The following is a 21711-nucleotide window of genomic DNA, read 5'->3' as shown; positions in this document are numbered from 1 at the left end:
TCTCGATCGTCTCTCGGGTGCTGCCGCCGCCATCTTGGGTATGGGAATCAGGAAATGGAGCCTTTCGGCTTCATTTCCCGGTTCCCTACTGTGCATGCGCGAGTCGCGCTGCGCAATGAGGACGGACCCGCTGCCTCTGGGATCTGTGTGTTTCCCAGCAGGCAGCGGGGGACTTTCGGAAAGGGGCGTAATCTACGCCCCTTTCCGCATTGAGCTATCCAGGAAGTGGGTGCAGATACCTGTACCCCCCCCTCCCCCCTGAAAGGTGCCAATTGTGGCGCCAGAAGGGGGGGGGATTCCAATGAGCGGAAGGTCCACTTTAGGGTGGACCTCCGCTTTAAGCAGGAGGTCTCCAGACTTTCTAAACAAAGGGCCAATTTACTATTTTTCAGACTTTAGCCATTCGGAGTAGAAACTGTCCTGGTGTCAGTGGGAGGAATAGTGCCCCATCGTTGGTGTCAGTGGGAGGAATGGTGTTTTTGTATCAGTGAGAGGAAAAGTGTCCCAGGGGCCAGATAAAGGAAAGCAAAGGGCTACATCTGGCCCCCTGGCTGCAGTTTGGAGGCCACTGATTTGGAGGATGAACAGTAAGCCCCTTTTCACACTGATGCAACATTTCCAAATCGCATGACAAATCACATCAAATGTAGCCTATCCAGTGACCATATTGCTTGAGTGGCCCCTTTAGAACACCTGGAAGCGGTACAAACCCAAAACCAAAAATGTATTGCAGATTATCGATCCTTAGATGTGGTGGCTGCATTCATTTATTTTTTATTTTTTTTTAATAGGCTTTTTTTTTTTTTTCTCGGGTTTTCATCTGGTAATCTGGCCAGTAAAACACCTCCTTGTATTAGCATTCCCCCACTCTGGATGAAGGAGCACATTTGGCACCTTTAGGACAGCAGCATTGTTAATCTGGTTATGTTAGATGTAATAGTAGATTTAAATATTGGCATCTCTGCATCCCTACTTTTAAATGCTATTGGAGTTTTACTCGTTTTTCTTCCTCATTTAACGGTAGTGGCTCCTTTTGCACTGGGAAATTTAGCGTGTGTTTCTGCAGAGCTGATCCAGACTCTGGAGGGATCCTGACAATATTCTTGGGTTTCACTCAGCTGCCTGATTGAAAGCTGGCTCCGCCCCTTAGCATGTGGCTGAGGGCCAGAGCCAGCTGAGGCCACCCCCTCTCCAGCTTGGCGCTCCAGTGAGAGCTGGAAGGGTAAATCAGAGAGTGGTGATGGACAAGTCCATTGTTATCCAACATGGTTGCAGTTTTAGATTGACAAAAATGTGCAAATAATTGGAGCCCCAAATGGGACAGAATGACGATCCTCCTCCCATTCGTTTCAAGTGTTTGTCAGGATATTACTGGAGGACAGATCCAGGTACTTAGGAAATGTGTTTTAAAATCATTGTTTTCTAAATGCAGAAAGTATTTACCGGCGTATAACACCCACTTCTCACCCCCCCCCCCCCTAAAATTGGGGGTAAATGGGGGGTGCGTGTTATATGCCGATTCCCCCCTCCTTTACTAACCTTCTGTGCTGCTTTCGGCGGCTTTCAGGTATATTTGGCCGTTCTCAGCTTTTTTCGGCTGTGCTCGACGGCTTTCGGAAAAACCGAAAGCTGCCGAATGCGAGCGAAAATAGGCGAGAATGGCCGAAAATACCCAAAAGCCGACGAGAACGAGCGCCGCCGAGATACACAGGACATCCGCTCTGTATCTCGGCGGCGCCATTTTTAAAATGACACTGACAAGGCTGCAAATGACTGACAAGGCTGCATTGATGGGCATTTAAATGTAAGTTTTTCCTCCCAAACTTGGGGCGCGTGTTATACGCTGATAAATATGGTATATGGCATTTTGGAGTTGAGCTTTAAAGTGACCGTTGTGTTTTTAATCCTGAAAAGGCATCTGGCATGCTGCTTCTTTAACCTCTTGGCGCCCACGCTATAGCCCGCGCTATAGCCCGAAGACTAGTTCAGCACGGGCTTAAAATGCCAAGAGGGCGAACATGAGCGTGCTTCTCACATGCCCCCTTCAGGTACTTGGATGGTGTGCTCTGTGATCACTGAGTCCTTGGGTCCTCGGCTGATCACAGATCGGGTAAAGGGCCAATCACAGCAGTGGGCCCTTTACCATTTGATCAGCCGTCAGCCAATGATGACTGGCCACAGAAGTAAACAGAAGCCGGTTATCACCCTTTTTATTTATTTTATTTTGCTGTTGGCGTAAGAGAAGAAGAAAGCCGTTAACTGGCTTCTGTTAGAGGGACATCGGTCCAGACAGTGTAGATCAGTGCCACCTATCAGTGCAGCCTATCCGTGTCCCTCAGTGAAGGAGAAAATGTACCTGTTTTGCAAAAATAAAAGTAAACTTTTTTTTTTTTGGTTTAGCAAAAAATGAAAACCCAGAGGTGATTAACCACTTGCTTACTGGGCACTTAAACACCCCTCCTGCCCAGACCAATTTTCAGCTTTCGGTGCTCTCACACTTTGAATGACAATTACTCAGTCATGCAACACTGTACCCAAATGAATTTTTTGGTCCTTTTTTTCCCACAAATAGAACTTTTCTTTTTTGCGCTATAAATGAAAAAAGACCGAAAATTTTGAAAAAAAACGCATATTTCTTTGTTTCTGTGACAGAATTATACAAATGATGACAGATGGCACTATGTGGCACTGATGACAGATGGCACTGGGGACAAATGGCACTGACAACAGGTGGCACTGGGGCAGGATGGCACTGTTTTTTTACTTACACTGACGGCCGCTGCAGCCGTTCATCTCTCCCCTCTCACACTCTGTCTGTGTGAGGAGGGAGAGCGACGCTGAGAGATGATCTCATATGTTTACATATGAGATCATCTCCCATTGGATACGCCGATCGCGCTGTAAACAGCCGCTGTGATTGGCCGTTTACAGCGATCTGTGTTTGCCTATCCCCGGGGGATACAGCAAACACAGAACTTCCCCTATGCGCGCCCGTGGCGGCGCGCATTGCGGAAGTAAACATTTGGACGTCCAGGGACGGCCCCCCGGACGAAAGCGCCTGCTCTACGGCCGTCATTCAGCTATAGGGCGGGCACGAGGAGGTTAAATACCACCAAAAGAAAGCTCTATTTGTGTGAAAAAAAAAGTAAAAAATGTAATTAATTTAATTTTGGGTACAGTGTTGCATGACCACGCAATTTGTCATTCCAAGTTCAACAGCGCTTAAAGCTGAAAATTGGCCTGGGCAGGAAGTTGTTGAAGTAGTTAAGGCCCTAAATCCCAGGGTACTCTTTAGTAATCCAACCATAAAGTTCCTTTTTTGGGCACTTCCTGTTTATAGATGACAATAGGGTTGCCACCTTTTCTTCACGTCAGACCCAAACACGTGGCACACAGCAATTTTTTTTTCTTTATTCATTCATTTTTTTGCTTTGTCAAATTTGTTTATTGAATTTTTAACACATGGAATATATAAGAACAAATGGTGGCAGCAAAAGAAAAGATCACATATAATATCGTAATAATATTGAGTTGTAGTTCCAACATAAACTAAAAGTAGTTTAACTAAAACAATTTTAGCATGTATCTAAGTACGCAAAAGATTACATCATACATTTGTATAAGAAGGGATAAAAACAACTTAGACCAGGTTAATATAAGATGAAGCGGTAATGTTAACATTTTTGGGCATTTTGTTTATGCATGCTTGCCTTTTTTAATATTTCATTTTTTTATTTATTTTATTTTTTAATCATGATTGCCATTTAAATCGGTGTTTCTCAACTCCAGTCCTCAAGGCGCCCCAGCAGGTCATGTTTTCAGGCTGTCCATTTTTTTTTCACAGGTGATTTGATCAATTTCACTGCCTAAAGCCCCATACACACTTTTTTTTTTTTTTGATTTTTTTTGTCTTCAGATTTACCAAAAGCATATAATATGAGGTCAAACCTTAGGCGTTTCAATTTGTATGCAATCAGGCAGGTCCTTACACTACATGGTTTTGGTAAATCTGAAGACAAAAATCTAATAGTGTGTGTATGGGGTCTTAGTAATTACAACAGCTGTTTTCGTCTGAGGGAAATCCTGAAAACATGACCTGTTGGGGTGCCTTGAGGATTGGCGTTGAGAAACACTGATTTTAAATAATACATAAAAAAAAAAGCATAACAATTAGTAAAGTTCCTCTTTATTTCTCTTTAGGATATAAAGCAATACATGCAACGAAGTCTGCTGGAGAAAGAGCTGTTGTATTTTGCCTATGATACGTTTGGAATTCCCTTTGTTGACCCTGTAAGTTAAATGTTGACCACTTTTTGCTGCTCCCCGTCTTTCCTTCCCCTTTTTTTTTATTTTATTTTTTATATTTTTTTTTGTAGCTGGCAGTGTATCCCAAACTTCCAGAATAATTACAGGACATCTGTGTGCCTCACCTTGGGGCTTATTTACGAAAGGCAAATCCACTTTGCACTGCAAGTGCACTTGGAAGTTCAGTCGCTCTAAATCAAAGGGGTAGATCTGAATGGGATTATTTTTTTATTTTTTTTTGTCAAACTGACAAAGATGATGTAATAAAAATGTATTGCTCACTTTTTTCGTTTGCCAAGAATCATGATGTCCCTTTTTCTTATAAAAAAAAATAAACTTCGAAATTGTCATCTCAAATGTTTTCATCTTGCCTGTGGGAATGTGAAGCTCACAGGCATCCTCTTCCAGGATATGGTGCTGCTGTTAGACCAGCATGCACTGCCCGATCTCGCGCATGCGCAGTAATCTTTAATCGGAGCTCCGTCAACTGCTCAGGTTGCCATTGCAACGGACGTTGTCGTCGAAGTCCCGCTCCGCTGTGATGACAATGGAGATAACAATTAATAAATTCTAACCCTCGGTGCTGCCCACTGCCTCCTGAGAAATGTGGGCACACATCTCCCAGGAGCAGTAGCGAGCAGAGGCGCCGAGGGAAGTGACGTCAGGAGCCCAGGCACTGGAGGAGGCAGATTTCGAGGGACCACATAGCAACGGGGGGGAAAAAAGGTAAGTAAAAAAAAAAAAAAAAAAAAAAATGTCTCCAATTTCTTTTTTTGACTTGATTTCATGCACATTTATGAATTTTTTATTTTATTTTATTTTTTGGGGGGGTGGAACACCACTTTAATGCTTTTCACTCTTCTGAAGAAATCACTGTTCATTGTACCATGGCTGTTCTCAGACTTTTCTGTATGGGAAGTTCAGCCATCATAGTAACCACATGGACAGTCTGAGTTCTGTGATGAGAGAGGCTGCAGTGCTTGCTTTTTTATAGTGCCTCTCATGAAAAGTTGAACTTTTATTGGAAAGGATGATGTAGTGCATCTGGGGGTGTAGTGTCATATTTTGCTCCCCATCATAGAATGCTCCGGAAGTGACGTTGCGGCCAGAAATTTTGCACTGCGCATGCGCGATGCGTTCCAAATGCTTGCACCATGCGTTCCAGAGGATTTCCGACAATATAGTTCAGTGAAACCGTCAGATAATGTCACGGGAGTGAGGGGAGGTAATCGTGACATTAACTTTAGACAGAGCAGAGAGCCGCGGAGAGAGAGCAGGTAACTGTGGCTCAGGGAGGGGATTACCTCCCCTCACTTCTCTGACATTATCTGATGGTTTCACTGGTCTGCATTGTCGCAAATCATTTGGAACGCATGGCGCAAGTGTTTGGAACACATCGCGCATGCGCAGTGCTAAAATTCTGGCCGCAACATCACTTCCGGAGCATTCTATGATGGGAAGCAAAATATCACACTACACTGGAAACAAAATGACATTTGACGCAGTCTGTCATAAATATTTACATACTAATTTGTGTCCCTCTGTAATCTAAAGAGAGAAAAAAAAAATCTCTCCCTCTCTTATATGAATCTCTATAGAGAGATATATTGTATTACCAAAAGTATTGGGACGCTTGCCTTTTAAATGATCTCTCTATAACAGCTTCAACTCTTCAGGGAAAGCTGTCCACAAGATTTAGGAGTGCGTCTATGGGAATGTTTGACCATGCTCCCTGAAGCGCATTTGTGTGGTCAGGCACTGATGTTGGATGTGAGAGCCTGGCTTGCAGTCTCCGCTCTAATTCATCCCAAAGGTGTTATTGGGTTGAGGTCAGGACTCTGTGCAGGCCAGTGAAATTCCTCCACCCCAAACTCGCTCATCCATGTCTTTATGGACCTTGCTTTGTGCACTGGTCCAAATTGGTTCCAGTGAAGGGAACTCTTAAGGCAGGGATATGCAATTAGCGAACCTCCAGCTGTTGCAAAACTACAAATCCCTTCATGTCTCTGCCTCTGGGTATCATGCTTGTGGCTGTCAGTCTTGCTATACCTCATGGGACTTGTAGTTATGCAACAGCTAGAGGTCCGCTAATTGCATATTCTTGTCTTAAGGCATTGGTGTTCAACCTGCGGCCCTCCAGCTGTTGCAAAACTACAAGTCCGATGAGGCATCGCAAGGCTGACCGTTACACGTATCACTCCTAAAGGCATGATGGAATTTGTAGTTCTACAACAGCTGTAGGGCCACAGGTTGAGCACCCATATCTTAAGGCGTCGGCATATCAAGACAATTTCATGCTCCTAGCTTTGTGGGAACAGTTTGGGGATGGTCCCTTCCTGTCCAACATGACTGAGCACCAGTGCACAAAGCAAGGTCCATAAAGCTGTTATAAAGTTGAAGCTATTATAGCTGCAAAGGGAGGGCCAATGTAATATTGAACCCTATACACTAAGACCTGGGATGCAGGTAAAGTTCATGTAAAGGCAGGTGTCCCAATACTTTCGGTGATATAGAGTGTGTGGTGTGTGTTTTTTTTGTTTTTTTTTTTTTTTTAACAGGCCAAGCTGTCCAGCAAAAGTTTTTTTGGGTTGCAGGGACTGAATCAAACCATTTGACACTGGTCCGCTCTTGTATATCTAAATCAAATACAACCTGTATACTGTGCCCTTTCCCTTGTAGTATATAAGCCAAGTTCTGCAAGCGGGGTGAAGGTTATGGAATGCCAAGTGCAGCGTCTGTCCCTGATCTCATCAGACATCTGCTTTTTTGCAGGACACATGGACACCACGATATGTAATGCCCAAGAGACTGCAAGAAAAACAAAAGTAAGTTTAGTTGTGATGAACTTTAAAGTCAACACGTGCACACGGTACACATTTAAATCAGAACTCCAGGAAAAAGACATGTACACATTAAAAAAGCAGCCTTATAAAGTGTTACTAAACCTACAAGTAAAATCGGCCTGTATATGCAGTAAAGCATGCTTGTTCTACTCGCAGTGGAACCTAAGGGGTTAATCTTCTTCTGCATTGTGTAAAAAGGATGTTTGATCCTGTCTTCTCTGATCCTCCCCTTCTTCCACTGTCTCCAATCTATCTCCCAATAGTACAGAACCTTGCACATGCTCAGCTTGGTGTGTATTGCTAGAGGTTGTATTTTGTTCTTGGGAGAGTGCATGTGATCAGCACAGAGCCAATCAGCACTGTCCAGACAGAGGGTCAGGGGTCCTGCAGCCTCATAGGACAGTCAGAGGAGAATGAAAACTCGTACAAACTTTAACCAGACACTGATAGAAGTCTAAAGACTCCTGCTGATGAGAAAAAGTATTTGGCAGTTTTTTTTTTACTAAAATTATATTTCCATGCTCAGTGTAGTGTGAGAGACCAGATATAGTGGATACCGGATCCTGGGTTAAGTAATACTTTAACTGCAAGATAAATTGCTATTAATTTCTGTCCCCCTGTACTGATTCCTCTCCACCACTTAATGTCACCAGGCTTTCAGTTTGAATGACGGACAATTTTTCTGAGCCCAGACTGTCATGGACCTTCCCTCTGGGGTTGCTTAATCATGGCACCCTGGGCTCAGAGTACTATTTATTACAGGTACTTGTATAGCGCTGTCAATTTTATGCAGAGCTTTACTTATATATTGAACATTTACATCAGTCCCTGCCACCAAGGAGCTTACAATCTAAGGTCCCTAACCAACATTCAGTCATACACATACTAGGACCAGTTGACCTACCAGCGTGTCTTTTGAAGTGTGGGAGGAAACCAGAAAACCAGAGTACCCGGAGGAAACCTACACAGGGAGGACATGCAAACTGCAGACAGGTAGTGCCGTGGTTGGGTTTTGAAGTGATGACTCTAGTGCTGCTAGGTAGCAGTACTAACCACTGTGGTGACCACTACTGCACTGAATAGTGCTAATACGTCATTAGTAAATGCCATTCAGTGCAAGAGTAAGGACCACCAGATGAGAGGATGACAGGACCTGCAATGTCACTGGGCCATCCACAAGACCCTTGAAAAAAGATATACATGGATTTAAAATAACAAAACAAAATGCAGGTGGAATGTGCAGGGAGAGTGGTAACACCGGAGGATTGCTTTTTGGACTACATTAAATGCAGTTACATTTATAAAATGGCCTGAGTTTGTTTTTAAAAGTATGGCATGATATGTGCTTCCATTTTGCAGCTTTATACACCGATCCCTAAGTATAAAGATATAACTTTCCTCAAAATCCTATAATTACACATTGCTTAGAACAGGGATATGCAATTAGCGGACCTCCAGCTGTTACAAAACTACAAGTCCCATCATGCCTCTGCATCTGAGTGTCATGCTTGTGGCTGTCAGTCTTGCTGTGCCTCATGGGACAGCTGGAGGTCTAATTGCCTATCCCTGGCTTAGAAGAACTATATAATATACCCCTCATGTGTTTTTTTTTAATATTTTCTTCTATCTTTTCATGTGACAAGACTGAAGAAATGACACTGCTACAATGTAAAGTAGTGAGTGTATAACAGTGTCAATTTTCTGTCCTCTAAAAATAACTCAACACACAGCCATTAATGTCTAAACCACTGGCAACAAAAGTGAGTAAGTGAAAATGTCCAAATTGGGCCCAAAGTGTCAATATTTTGTGTGGTCACCATTATTTTCCAGCACTGACTTAACCCTCTTGGGCATGGAGTTCACCGGAGTCCTCTTCCACTCCTCCATGATGATATCGGGGAGATGGTGGATGTTAAGAGACCTTGCACTCCTCCACCTTCCATTTGAGGATGCCCCACAGATGCTCAATAGGGTTTAGGTCTGGAGACATGCTTGGCCAGTCCATCACCTTTACCCTCAACTTCTTTAGCAAGGCAGTGGTTGTCTTGGAGGTGTGTTTGGGGTCATTATCATGTTGCCCTGCAGCCCAGTCTCTGAAGGGAGGGGATCGTGCTCTGCTTCAGTATGTCACAGTTCATGTTGGCATTCATGGTTCCCTCAATGAACTGTAGCTCCCCAGTGCTTGACTGTAGGCAATACACACTTGTCTTTGTACTCCTTACCTGGTTGCTGCCACACGCTTGACACCATCTGAACCTATATATATTATAATATATGTATACCTTTTTTTATTTTTTTTTATTTTTTTTTTCCAGGATGGAGCGTGAGACGGCGGCAAGAATATCTGAGGAAATTGGAAACCTGATGAAAGAGATTGAAAATCTGGTGGATGAAAAAACCAAGGAGGCCCTGGATATGAACCGTGGTGTCAGAGAAGGTGCGATTTCCCCTAACCTCACTAGCCTTATACATGCTTTTTTATTCAGTAAGGCAAGCTGCAATGTGCAAGGAAAAGGATTACATGGCAACCAGTCGGAAGATATTTTAAAGTTCTCAGTGGCGACTTCTGCTCAATTTTTGGGGAGGGGGCGCAAACATGCCTTACCCCCCCCCCCCCAATCGCACTGCCACCACCCCCTTCCCTGCGGGAGATTAACAGGGAGGCGGCCTTACCTTGGGAGATGACGAGCGGTGGGGCTTTTCCTCCAAGCCGAACAGGAAATGGGTCCTGAGACCTGATTGCCGCCAAGACTCCCTGGCCAATTGGGTCTTGGTATCCGATTCCTGATTAGCCGGGAGGAGAATTGGGAAGACCATAGCGAATATTTAATTTTGCTATTGACACACAACTGGATTGGTTCTGCGCCCGGAGTCCACAATTTTTTGAAGCCAATTAGAGCTGCACTGCTTTTTATTTTTTTATTTTTTAACTCTAGCAGATGACCATGGGCTTTAAAAGAGATGTATGGGATTTTTTTTTTTTAATTGTACTTTTAACTAGTTGGATGCAGCATCTGTCCCCTATCGGCTCCAACACTGAGAACCGAGTGATCAAACACGGCCAATCCCTCGGTTCTCAGGGCTCTGTGAACAAAGAGCTGATGAGTAGTATTCGCAGTTTTCTGCCCCCCCATGCTCACTGGAGTTCTGAGCTGTGGAGGGGGCGGCGAGTGGCCGGCTCAGCCTCTCGGCTTGCTGAGGGGCTGAGCCGGGTTTTGGTCCAGGGATGTGGGCAGATCCCAACTCTCTTGTCGCGATCTTGCTTGAGCCTGGACCTGCACCGCAGTCTGCTGAAAATTGGTTACAGGAGTGCAGAAAGAACTGCGATTCAAAGGAGGAGTACTGCCAAACGAGCTTTGGTTGTACTTCTCCTTTACATTCATACACTAGAGTTAGAGCTCCTCCGTTAGCTGGGAACACGAGCTTGCTGATAGGTCTGTCTCATTATTTCACATATTAGACCTCCTGCAGAGAAATCACTGTTACACAGAGCAAAGGTCCTTATTTGGTGCATGCTGGCTGGCTTTTCTACTAAGGCTGTGGCTACTTTCTAAAGAAAACCAATTTTAAGACTTTTGAAATGACTTTTTGTTTTGATGTACCTGGAATGTATTTAGCGGATCAAGGGTCCCTTCACACAATTGAAGTGCTGTAACGCCACACACGTTGGTATGACATGGTACCTTTTTAAAAAAAGAGGAGAAACAACCTGGTAAAAAACAGGAGACCCCCCCCATTAAAGATCAGCCATTTATGGGCATAAAGTGACAGCTCCCTTGTATAATCTTTACCTGTTGGTAAGCCTATAATAAGGCTTACCTATAGGTACTGTAAATATCTCCTAAACCTGCACCGTTTAGGAGATATTTACCTTAGATGCAGCCAGTGACGTCATCATCGCAAGCACTCTGAAGGAAAGGCCAGCTGTGCCATTCCTTCAGAGCCACACCGTAAACAGAAACTCGCGTGCGTGACAATCGCCAGCTCACCCATTCATAACACCGAAGTCTGTGAACCTGGAAGCAAGACCGGATGAAGATGGAAGCGCCTCCAATGTTGACAGTGTGCTGCTGGAGGGCTTTATTTCAGACAAGTTTGTCATAATATGCAATGCATACTAGAACGTTATGACCGGAACTGCCAGGTGCTATTTAATTTTTTTTTTTTTTTTGTTTTTTGCGGTTAACTACCGCTTTCATTTTTACTGAACTTCTGTTTGTTTGAAGAATATGTAACCCCAGGGCTCCTTCCACAGGTGGTCCAGTTCTATTTGACGATGTCAGCGTTGTGATGAATTCAAATACTCTGAACGGATCTCAGAGGGTGGTGACTGATGGGGTCATCTCTGAAGATGAATGCCGGGAACTCTTACGGCTCACCAATGTAAGCACAGCCCCCTGCAGGGTGATGTTCACATTAAATTCAAAATACTAACTACTTACAAAGCCACCCACAACTCTATCCCCAGCTACATCACTATCCTAGTCTCAAAATAACAACAACCTAATCATTCTTTGTTCCTCCCAAGACCTCCTGCTCTCTGACGCCCTCGTCGCCTCCTCCCATGCTTTCCTGCAGGGCTTCTCCCATCCTCTGGAACTCCCTACCCCAATCTGCCCGAATCTCCTACTCTGTCTACTTTTAGGTGGTCCTTAACCCTTTTGCTTCAGAGAAGCCTATTTACCTCCACCTATCAACTGTACTTTTATTTTCTCCATCAGGTTAAAAAAAGGGACAGCAAATTTACACTTTTATACAAGCTGTACACTCACTACTTTACATTGTAGCAAAGTGTCATTTCTTCAGTGTTGTCACATGAAAAGATAGAATAAAATATTTACACAAATGTGAGGGGTGTACTCACTTTTGTGAGATACTATAAATCCTTTATAATAACGTTGTGTGAATGCTCATTCAAAGGTGGCTACATGGTCTTTCTGATTAAATGCCTAAACAATTTCCAGCCTCTGTGGGGGTCTGGTTTTCCCTTCCACCTATTTTATAATAGCACTTTGATTTTCTCTAATTGGTAGCTTATGCCAAAACCTCCTTATTGTATTCATGTTCAGATCTTTATCTTCTCGGTTTCCATTCCTCATGTTTTTGGGGTTGGCAGGCTGAATAAACCATTCAAGACATTCTATATCTGGCTGCGGACGGGAGGGTTCATAAGATATAAAAATGCATAAGCAGAGATCTTCAGCGAAAACCGCATGCCAACATGTGTATCCAGAGATGAATGTATGTGCAGATATGTGGATTTTACTTGTAAATGTCAAGCTTCCCTAATGGTCAGTGAGGCTGTCCATCGTGTTTAAAGGCCAATGGGAGGGCAGAAGAAGGCAGCCATAATATATATATATATATATATATATATATATATATATATATATACATACACACACACACACACACACACACACACAATCACTGAAGGTAAGGTAACATCTATTCGTGGCTTTTTTTTATTTTATTATATTTTAATTGCAGCAATTTGTTGCCAACAAATTTGAGATTGTAAGCTGGGAAGCAAAACATTATTTTATTTTTTTTCTATTTAATGACTTGGCCTTTAAAGCGGAGGTCCACCCTAAAGTGGACCTTCCGCTCATCGGAACCCTCCCCCCCTCTGGCGCCACAATTGGCACCTTTCAGGGGGGAGGGGGCGGGCACTTGCGGAAAGGGGCGTAATCTACGCCCCTTTCCGCAGAGAGCTATCCCGGAAGTGGGTGCAGATACCTGTACTGTACAGGTATCTGCACCCACTTCCGGGATAGCTCTCTGCGGAAAGGGGCGTAGATTACACCCCTTTCCGCAAGTGCCCGCCCCTTTCCGCAAGTGCCCCACTGCCTGCTGGGAAACACACAGATCCCAGAGGCAGCGGGGACCGTCCTTATTGCACAGCGCGACTCGCGCATGCGCAGTAGGGAACCGGGAAATGAAGCCGAAAGGCTCCATTTCCTGATTCCCATACCCAAGATGGCGGCGGCAGCACTCGAGAGACGATCTAGAGATCGGCTTCGGGTGCCGACATCGCGGGCGCGCTGGACAGGTAAGTGTCACTATTTTAAAAGTCAGCAGCTGCAGTATTTGTAGCTGCTGGCTTTAAAAAAAAAAAAAAAAAAAAAAACGCCAAGTCCCGGTGGACTCCCGCTTTAACCTCTTCCCACCTTCCCTGGCATCCCTTTTTAAAAGGTTCTGAAAGGCTGTGGGGCATGAAGGATCTTGAATCATGTGACCACTGTGATTGGCTGGGGAACAGGTAGCTGGTTTTGACAGGTACCCGCTGCCTCTTCCAGTTTGTTGTGGTGATCTGTGCTGAGGTTTGGTTCTCCCCGTACAGTGTTTGTAGGTGCTGACTTACATTTTTTTTTGGGAGAGGCTGGAGCTCCTATTTAAGCAGGTTCAGGTTAAATTACTTTCTTGCAGCAGTCCAGTAAAGGTGCTGACTACACTGTCTGATAAGTATATAACTGCTCAGGGCTGGTTCACACTTTGTATGCGAACATTCGATTCCCACAAAGTGCATTTTGTCAGCCTATTAATTTGAATGGGCTGAAAAACGTGCTGGACTGCGCAAAAAAAGTATTGCTCTGCACTAAATCACATGGTACGGTGTTACCTTGGTGCCTGCAAAAGTAATGCGGTGACGATCTGTTCTTCACAAGGGCTGTGTGTTGGTGTGAACCGGCCCTAAAGGGACAAATCCAGAATTGTTTGTATGAAATATCACTACAATAAGCATTTGAGACTTGAAAAATCTTTTCGGGTAAAAAAAAAAAAAAAAACTTTACAAGTTTTTTTTTTAGCTAAGCGGTTAAAATACAGATGGTTTCTATTCATCATCCGTATCATATGCTCCAGTTCTAATCTCATTTCTGTTCTGTTTCCCAGGCTGCAGCCTCCGCTGGTGATGGCTATCGGGGTACAACCTCCCCCCACACTCCTAATGAGAAGTTCTATGGGGTAACCGTGTATAAAGCTCTGAAGGTAAGTCGGCGATTTAATCTAGAAGCGCTTCCATTTCATAAATACAATCCACAACTGTCGTTTTGTGCCTTTATAGGGATTGCTGCAGTAGGGTTTAACCGCTTCAGCCCTGGAAGATTTACCCCCCCCCTTCCTAAGAAGGCCATTTTTTTGCAATACGGCACTGCGTTACTTTAAGACAATTGCGTGGCCGTGCGCCGCTGTACACAAAATTTATGTAATTTCCCCCCACACAAATTGAGCTTTCTTTTGGCGGTATTTGATCACCTCCTACGCCTTTTATTTTTTGCGCTATAAACAAAAAAAAGCATCAATTTTAAAAATGATCCCAAACTATATTTTTTTACTTTCTGCCATAAAACATATCCGATATTTAGGCCAATAAGTGTATGTATATTGCTTTTTACACAAAAGTTATAGCGTCTACAAACTGGAATATTTTTATGGAATTTTTTTAATTTTTTTGCTAGTAATGGCGGCGATCAGCGACCTTATGGCGGGACTGTGACAGTGTGGCGGACAAATCTAACACCCAACTGACACTTTTGATACTTTTTTTTTTTTTTTTTGGGGGGGGGACCAGTGACACTAATAGTGATCAGTGCTAAAAAAAAAAAAAAAAAAAGCACTGTTACTGTACTTATGGCACTGACAGGGAAGGGGTTAACATCAGGGGTGGTCAAAGGGTTAAATGTGTCCCTAGGGAGTGCTTGCTAACTGTGTGGGGAGGTGCTTTAACTGTGAGAAGACAGATCCATGTTCCTGCTTGACATAAACATAAGATCTCTGTCTTCCCTACTAACAGAACGCCGATCTGCCTTGTTTACATGGGAAGATTGGACACAGCAGGAGCCAATCGGTGGGTCCAGTGGACCCGATGTCTGTTGGGACCCGCCCGTTGTTCCCTAAAGAGGCAGGATGGCTGGTACGGCAGACATCGGGTCTGCTGGACCCACTGATTGGCTCCCGCTATGTCCAATCACAGTAGACGCTGGTGGGGTGCGCATGTGTGCCCCTGACCCGGAAGTGCATAATCGCATACCTGTATGTGAGTCTAAGCACAGGAGTCTCCATCCCACAGTAAATGTATGACAAGAGGTTAAATAAAAGTCTGATTGGTTGCTCTAGGTGACACCTTGGTCAAAGTGCATGGTGCTCTTAAATTGAACCAGCTTAAAATAATAATTATTATAAGGCTAACTATGCAATGTGATTGTAAATCTCCTTTTTCGATCTCCTCTCAACTATGTAGTACGAGGGCCTTCCTAATTTTATCATAATTCAAAGTACGGTTAGGGTTTGTCCAGCTAGAGGAGATTGTACAATTCGATTTGTATAGTGTGTGGCCAACTTAAAATGGAACTTTAGTCAGAAAATTAAGTCCTGCTAGATTACTTCAGGCTGACCCCTTTTGCAGGTATAGCTATGTAAAAAAATTACAAAGTGTCTATACTGTTTAAAATCCAGTAATACACTGGCTTGCCCTGCTCTGCACATGCTCAGTTGCTCTCCATTTTTAGGCACTGTGCCAAAAATTTTGTAGCGGCCGAGCTGCTGACAACCTTAAAGTGAAATTAAACCCTCCTATCCGTTACAGCCAGAGAAGCTGCTTCTGTTTGATCTGCAGATACCATGGTGCTGCACATGTGATCAGTTATGACACCAGCCATTGGATAGTTTAACTGTTTGGCTGAGGACACAAGCAATTGTAACAGTTGGCAATCCTGACATTCCAGGAATGTAACTGTTTTTGAAATCGTTAAAGTGATAGGTTTAGTTCCTCTTTATGATTTACTGCTGTTCAGGGGCTTCAGAAGAATGGCAGCCTCCAACAAGAAGAATCCAGAACAATGCTGGAGGCTATGTAGGGTAAGCCTCCAGTTCACTGCTGGATCGTGGGGGGTGGGGGGCACCGTTTTGCTTCTGAAGCGGAGGATCGGGTAAGTATACAGCTTCCTCATCTCCCCTGGACAAAACAAGCAGTTAACCTGTGCTGTGCAAGCAAAACCGATTTCCATGGGAACCTTTTCTTATTTATTTGTTGTCCGGAGTTGGCTTTTAACCGCTTGCTGACCGCATCACGAGGATTTACGGCGACAGAGAAACTTTTCTGTGCCAGATCACATACACAGTATGCTTTATCTGTGATTTGTCACAGCAGAAGCTGATCAGCGGCTGCCGGCCAATAGATGTCCACCGGCACCTGCCGATCTTCTGGAAAATGCACAAATGGAAGCGATGGATCTTTCCCTGCAAAGCAGGGAATAAACTCCATCACTTACCTTATTAAAAGCACCACACAGCGCGTACACACTGGCTATGCACACTTTAACACTTTAATCGCCCTAGATGTTTAACCGCTTCCCAGCCAGTGTCATTAGTACAGTGACGGTGCATATTTTTAGTACTGATCACTGTATTTGTGTCACTGGTCCCCAAAAAGTGTCAGAAAATCCGCCGCAATATATTGCGGTCCCGCTATAAGTCACTAATTGCTGCCATTACTAGTATAGAAAAATTAAATAAAGATTATAGTATGTATACTATAGTTTGTAGCTGTTATAACGTTTACGCAAACCGATCAATATAGGCTCATTGGGGTTTTATTCACAAAATATGTAGCAGAATAAATATTGGTCTAATATGAATAAATTCGATTTTTTTTATTATTATTTATTTATTATTATTAGATATGTTTTATAGCAGAAAGGAAGAACTTAAAATAAAATAAATTTTTATTTTTTTTTGCACACAAAATAAAAAAAAATGCAGAAGTGAACAAATACCTCCAAAAGAAAGCTCTATCTGTGGGGAAAAAAGGGCATATGTTTTATTTGGGTACAGCCTTGCACGACCGCATAATTGTCAAGTAAAGTAACGCAGTGCCGTATCGCAAAAAATGGCCTGGTCATTAGGGGGGTAAACCTTAGAGGTCAAGTGGTTAAACCTTTTATTACTCTTGTCTTAGGTTTACATAAAGCCTTAATTAGCAAGATGTAGTAACTCACTTTTTTAGTTTTTTTTTTTTTTTTTTTTTTTTTATATATATTTTTTTTCAGATGGGGCAAGAAGGGAAAGTGCCATTGAAAAGTGCGCACCTTTACTATAACGTCACAGACAAAGTGCGACGATTGGTGGAGTCTTACTTCCGCCTGGAAAACCCTCTGTACTTCTCCTATTCTCATCTGGTGTGCCGCTCAGCAATTGAAGGTACAGTCATTAAGGAGCAATACATCTCATCACCGGTGCTTCTTGCATATACAGTGCCTTGCGAAAGTATTCGGCCCCCTTGAACTTTTCAACCTTTTGCCACATTTCAGGCTTCAAACATAAAGATATATAAAATTTTAATTTTTTGTGAAGTGGAACGAAATCTATTGGATATTTTAAACTTTTTTAGCAAATTAAAAACCGAAAAGTGGTGCGTGCAAAATTATTCGGCCCCCTTTTACTTTCAGTGCAGCAAACTCACTCCAGAAGTTCAGCGAGGATCTCTGAATGATCCAATGTTGTCCTAAATGACTGATGGTGATAAATAGAATCCACCTGTGTGTAATCAAGTCTCTGTATAAATACACCTGCTCTGTGATAGTCTCAGGGTTCTGTTGAAAGCGCAGAGAGCATCATGAAGACCAAGGAACACACCAGGCAGGTCCGTAATACTGTTGTGGAGAAGTTTAAAGCCGGATTTGGATACAAAAAGATTTCCCAAGCTTTAAACATCCCAGGGAGCACTGTGCAAGCGATCATTTTGAAATGGAAGGAGTATCGGACCACTGCAAATCTACCAAGACCTGGCCGTCCCTCTAAACTTTCAGCTCAGACAAGGAGAAGACTGATCAGAGATGCAGCCAAGAGGCCCATGATCACTCTGGATGAACTGCAGAGAACTACAGCTGAGGTGGGAGAGTCTGTTCATAGGACAACAATCAGTCGTACACTGCACAAATCTGGCCTTTATGGAAGAGTGGCAAGAAGAAAGCCATTTCTCAAAGATATCCATAAAAAGTCTTGTCTAAAGTTTGCCACAAGCCACCTGGGAGACACACCAAACATGTGGAAGAAGGTGCTCTGGTCAGATGAAACCAAAATCAAACTTTTTGCCCACAATGCAAAAACGATATGTTTGGCGTAAAAGCAACACAGCTCATCACCTTCAACACACCATCCCCACTGTCAAACATGGTGGTGGCAGCACCATGGTTTGGGCCTGCTTTTCTTCAGCAGGGACAGGGAAGATGGTTAAAATTGAGGGGAAGATGGATGCAGCCAAATACAGGACCATTCTGGATGAAAACCTGTTGGAGTCTGCAAAAGACCTGAAACTGGGACGGAGATTTATCTTCCAACAAGACAATGATCCCAAACATACAGCAAAATCTACAAAGGAATGGCTCACAAATAAACGTATCCAGGTGTTAGAATGGCCAAGTCAAAGTCCAGACCTGAATCCAATCGAGAATCTGTGGAAAGAGCTGAAAACTGCTGTTCACAAACGCTCTCCATCCAACCTCACTGAGCTCGAGCTGTTTTGCAAGGAAGAATGGGCAAGAATTTCAGTCTCTCGATGTGCAAAACTGATAGAGACATACCCCAAGCGACTTGCAGCTGTAATCGCAGCAAAAGGTGGCTCTACAAAGTATTAACGCAAGGGGGCCGAATAATTTTGCACGCCCCACTTTTCATTTTTTTATTAGTTAAAAAGTTTAAAAAATCCAATAGATTTCGTTCCACTTCACAATTGTGTCCCACTTGTTGGTGATTCTTCACAAAAAATAAAATTTTTATATCTTTATGTTTGAAGCCTGAAATGTGGCAAAAGGTTGAAAAGTTCAAGGGGGTGAATACTTTCGCAAGGCACTGTAGATAGAGATATAATCTCTCTTTCTATAAGAGAGAGAGATAATATGATTAGATAGATATAGATATGATTATATATATATATATATATATATATATGTATATATATATATATATATATATATATATATATATATATATATATATAATCAAACTGTAAAAAAAAAAAAATGCATTTGTACAGCAACTGTAGGTTATTCTCTTGGAATTAAACAGTTGAATTTCTTATATTGCAGAGAAACAAGGGGACAGAAAAGACCTCAGCCACCCTGTCCATGTTGATAACTGCATTTTAAATGCCGAAGCTCTCATGTGTGTAAAGGAGCACCCAGCATATACTTTCAGAGATTACAGGTAGTGTTATCATTCCCCTCTTCCATGTGTTCTGAGTTTTTGTACTCACAGCCGCTACATGGAGTTTGCCATTTAGTGCACTGCTGTCCGATATCTAAAAAATGTAATCTATTGCAGTTTACTAGTCCCTAGATGTAGTGGCTGGGTTGTTGTTTTTTTTTTTTTTTTTTGTTTTGTTTTTTATCTGGGGATCCTGCCAGTAGCACACTTCCTGTTCTAGAGGGACAACACTATCTCACTGCACTGTGTCTGGACGAGCAGCTTCATCACCCTGGGCTGCTAATCTGATATATTCTGGATATTTTTTTGTTCTGTCTCACTGTTAAAATAAACCTACCATTAAAATTATAGACTGATCATTTCTGTGGGAAAACATACAATATCAGCAGGGGATCAAATACTTTTTTCCCTCGTTGTAACAGAGGTTCCAACCCTCCACTTGCTCTATCCAAAATGAAAAAAAAAATAGTTTTTGCTTACATTTCTCCATTTTTAACCACTTCAGCCCCGGAAGATTTTACCCCCTTCTTGACCAGAGCACTTTTTGCGATTCGGCACTGTCGCTTTAACTGACAATTGCACAGTTGTACGACGCTACACCAAAACAAAATTGACCTCCTTTTTTTTTTTTTCCCCCCTCACAAATAGAGCTTTGGTTTGCTGGTATTTGATCACCACTGCGGTTTTTATTTTTTGCGCTATAAACAAAAAATGCGACAATTTTGAAAAAAAAAATGATTTTTATTTTTTTTCTATAATAAATATCCCACAAAAATTATAAAAAAAAAACTATAATTTTCCTCAGTTTAGGCTGATATATGTATACTTCTTCATATCTTTGGTTAAAAAAAAAATCACAATAAGCATATATTGATTGGTTTGGACAAGTTATAACGTCTACAAAATAGGGGATAGATTTATGTTTTTTTTTTATTATTAATGGTGGCGATCTGCGACTTTTATCGTGACTGCAACATTATGGTGGACACATCGGACACTATTTTGGGACCATTGTCATTGTCAGCAATCGGAGCTATAAAAAAAATGCAGTGATTACTGTATAAATGTCCCTGGCAGGGAAGGGGTTAAACACTAGGGGGCGATCAAGGGGTAAAGTGTGTCTTAGGGAGTAGGGATGCACCGAAATGGGTTTTTTGGTGCCGAAACCGATACCGAAAATTAAAAATACACTAGGCCGAAAACCGATACCGAAACAGCACCGATACTGAAAATGACTGTTTTTAAAAAACATTTTTATACAGGAGATGGCCAGAGACTGGGGACATGGTACAGGAGGTGGTCAGAGACTGCGGACGTGGTACAGGAGGTGGTCAGAGACTGCGGACGTGGTACAGGAGGTGGTCAGAGACTGCGGACGTGGTACAGGAGGTGGTCAGAGACTGCGGACGTGGTACAGGAGGTGGTCAGACTGGGGACATGGTACAGGAGGTGGTCAGAGACTGGGGACGTGGTACAGGAGGTGGTCAGACTGGGGACGTGGTACAGGAGGTGGTCAGAGACTGGGGACGTTGGTACAGGAGGTGGTCAGAGACTGGGGACGTGGTACAGGAGGTGGTCAGAGACTGGGGACGTGGTACAGGAGGTGGTCAGAGACTGGGGACGTGGTACAGGAGGTGGTCAGAGACTGGGGACGTGGTACAGGAGGTGGTCAGAGACTGGGGACATGGTACAGGAGGTGGTCAGAGACTGGGGACATGGTACAGGAGGTGGTCAGAGACTGGGGACATGGTACAGGAGGTGGTCAGAGACTGGGGAAGCTACCCACATACAGATGAGCCTTACATTCTATCTTGTAAGTGCATTACTTACCTTGCAATTAAATTGTACCTTAATACTACACTCGGGTGGTGCTTCCTGTGTTCTCCCCTCCTTTTCATAGGGAACATTTTACACAGATTATCAGTGCAGCATATCCATGAAGGATAAAAATTACTTATGTACAAACTTTTATAACTGAAACGAAGAAGAAAACCACTTCTTCCCCCTTTTTTATTATTTGTTCAGTAAAAAACAAAAAAAAACAGCAGTGATTAAATGCCACCAAAAGACAGCTCTATCTGTCTCCAAAAAATTATAATTTGATTTGGGTACAGCGTTGCATGACCGTGCAATTGTCATTCAAAGTGCGACATCGATGAAAGCTGAAAATTGGCCTGGGCAGGAAGGGGGTGAAGGTGCCCTGTATTAAAGTGGTTAAACATTTGTAGGGGCACAGACTGCTTTTCTTTATCTCAGTCAAGCTGCTACCTGTCTGAGATTCAGGTTGTTCTGTTAACAAAGGTCATGAAATGAATACATTGGAATCTCTGTGCAATGCATAGACAGGAAAATTCAGGCT

At 43.0% G+C, this 21711-nt stretch overlaps 1 protein-coding gene across 1 annotated transcript in view; it reads left to right on the top strand.

The window, feature by feature from the left end:
• The window catches only part of P3H1 (prolyl 3-hydroxylase 1), a 51171-nt gene that overhangs the window by 22348 nt on the left and 7112 nt on the right, over positions 1 to 21711 (top strand). Inside the window, 7 exon segments of the mRNA XM_077457929.1 lie at positions 4201 to 4290; positions 7078 to 7130; positions 9464 to 9585; positions 11404 to 11531; positions 14043 to 14138; positions 17198 to 17348; positions 19235 to 19352. Of these exon segments, the coding sequence (XP_077314055.1) occupies positions 4201 to 4290; positions 7078 to 7130; positions 9464 to 9585; positions 11404 to 11531; positions 14043 to 14138; positions 17198 to 17348; positions 19235 to 19352 (758 nt within the window).

Source organism: Lithobates pipiens, unplaced genomic scaffold (assembly GCF_037356315.1).
Source record: "Lithobates pipiens isolate NorthernLeopardFrog02 unplaced genomic scaffold, aLitPip1_a1.2 Scaffold_27, whole genome shotgun sequence".
NCBI classification, from domain to species: Eukaryota; Metazoa; Chordata; class Amphibia; order Anura; family Ranidae; genus Lithobates; species Lithobates pipiens.
This window is presented reverse-complemented; position numbering and strand designations above follow the sequence as displayed.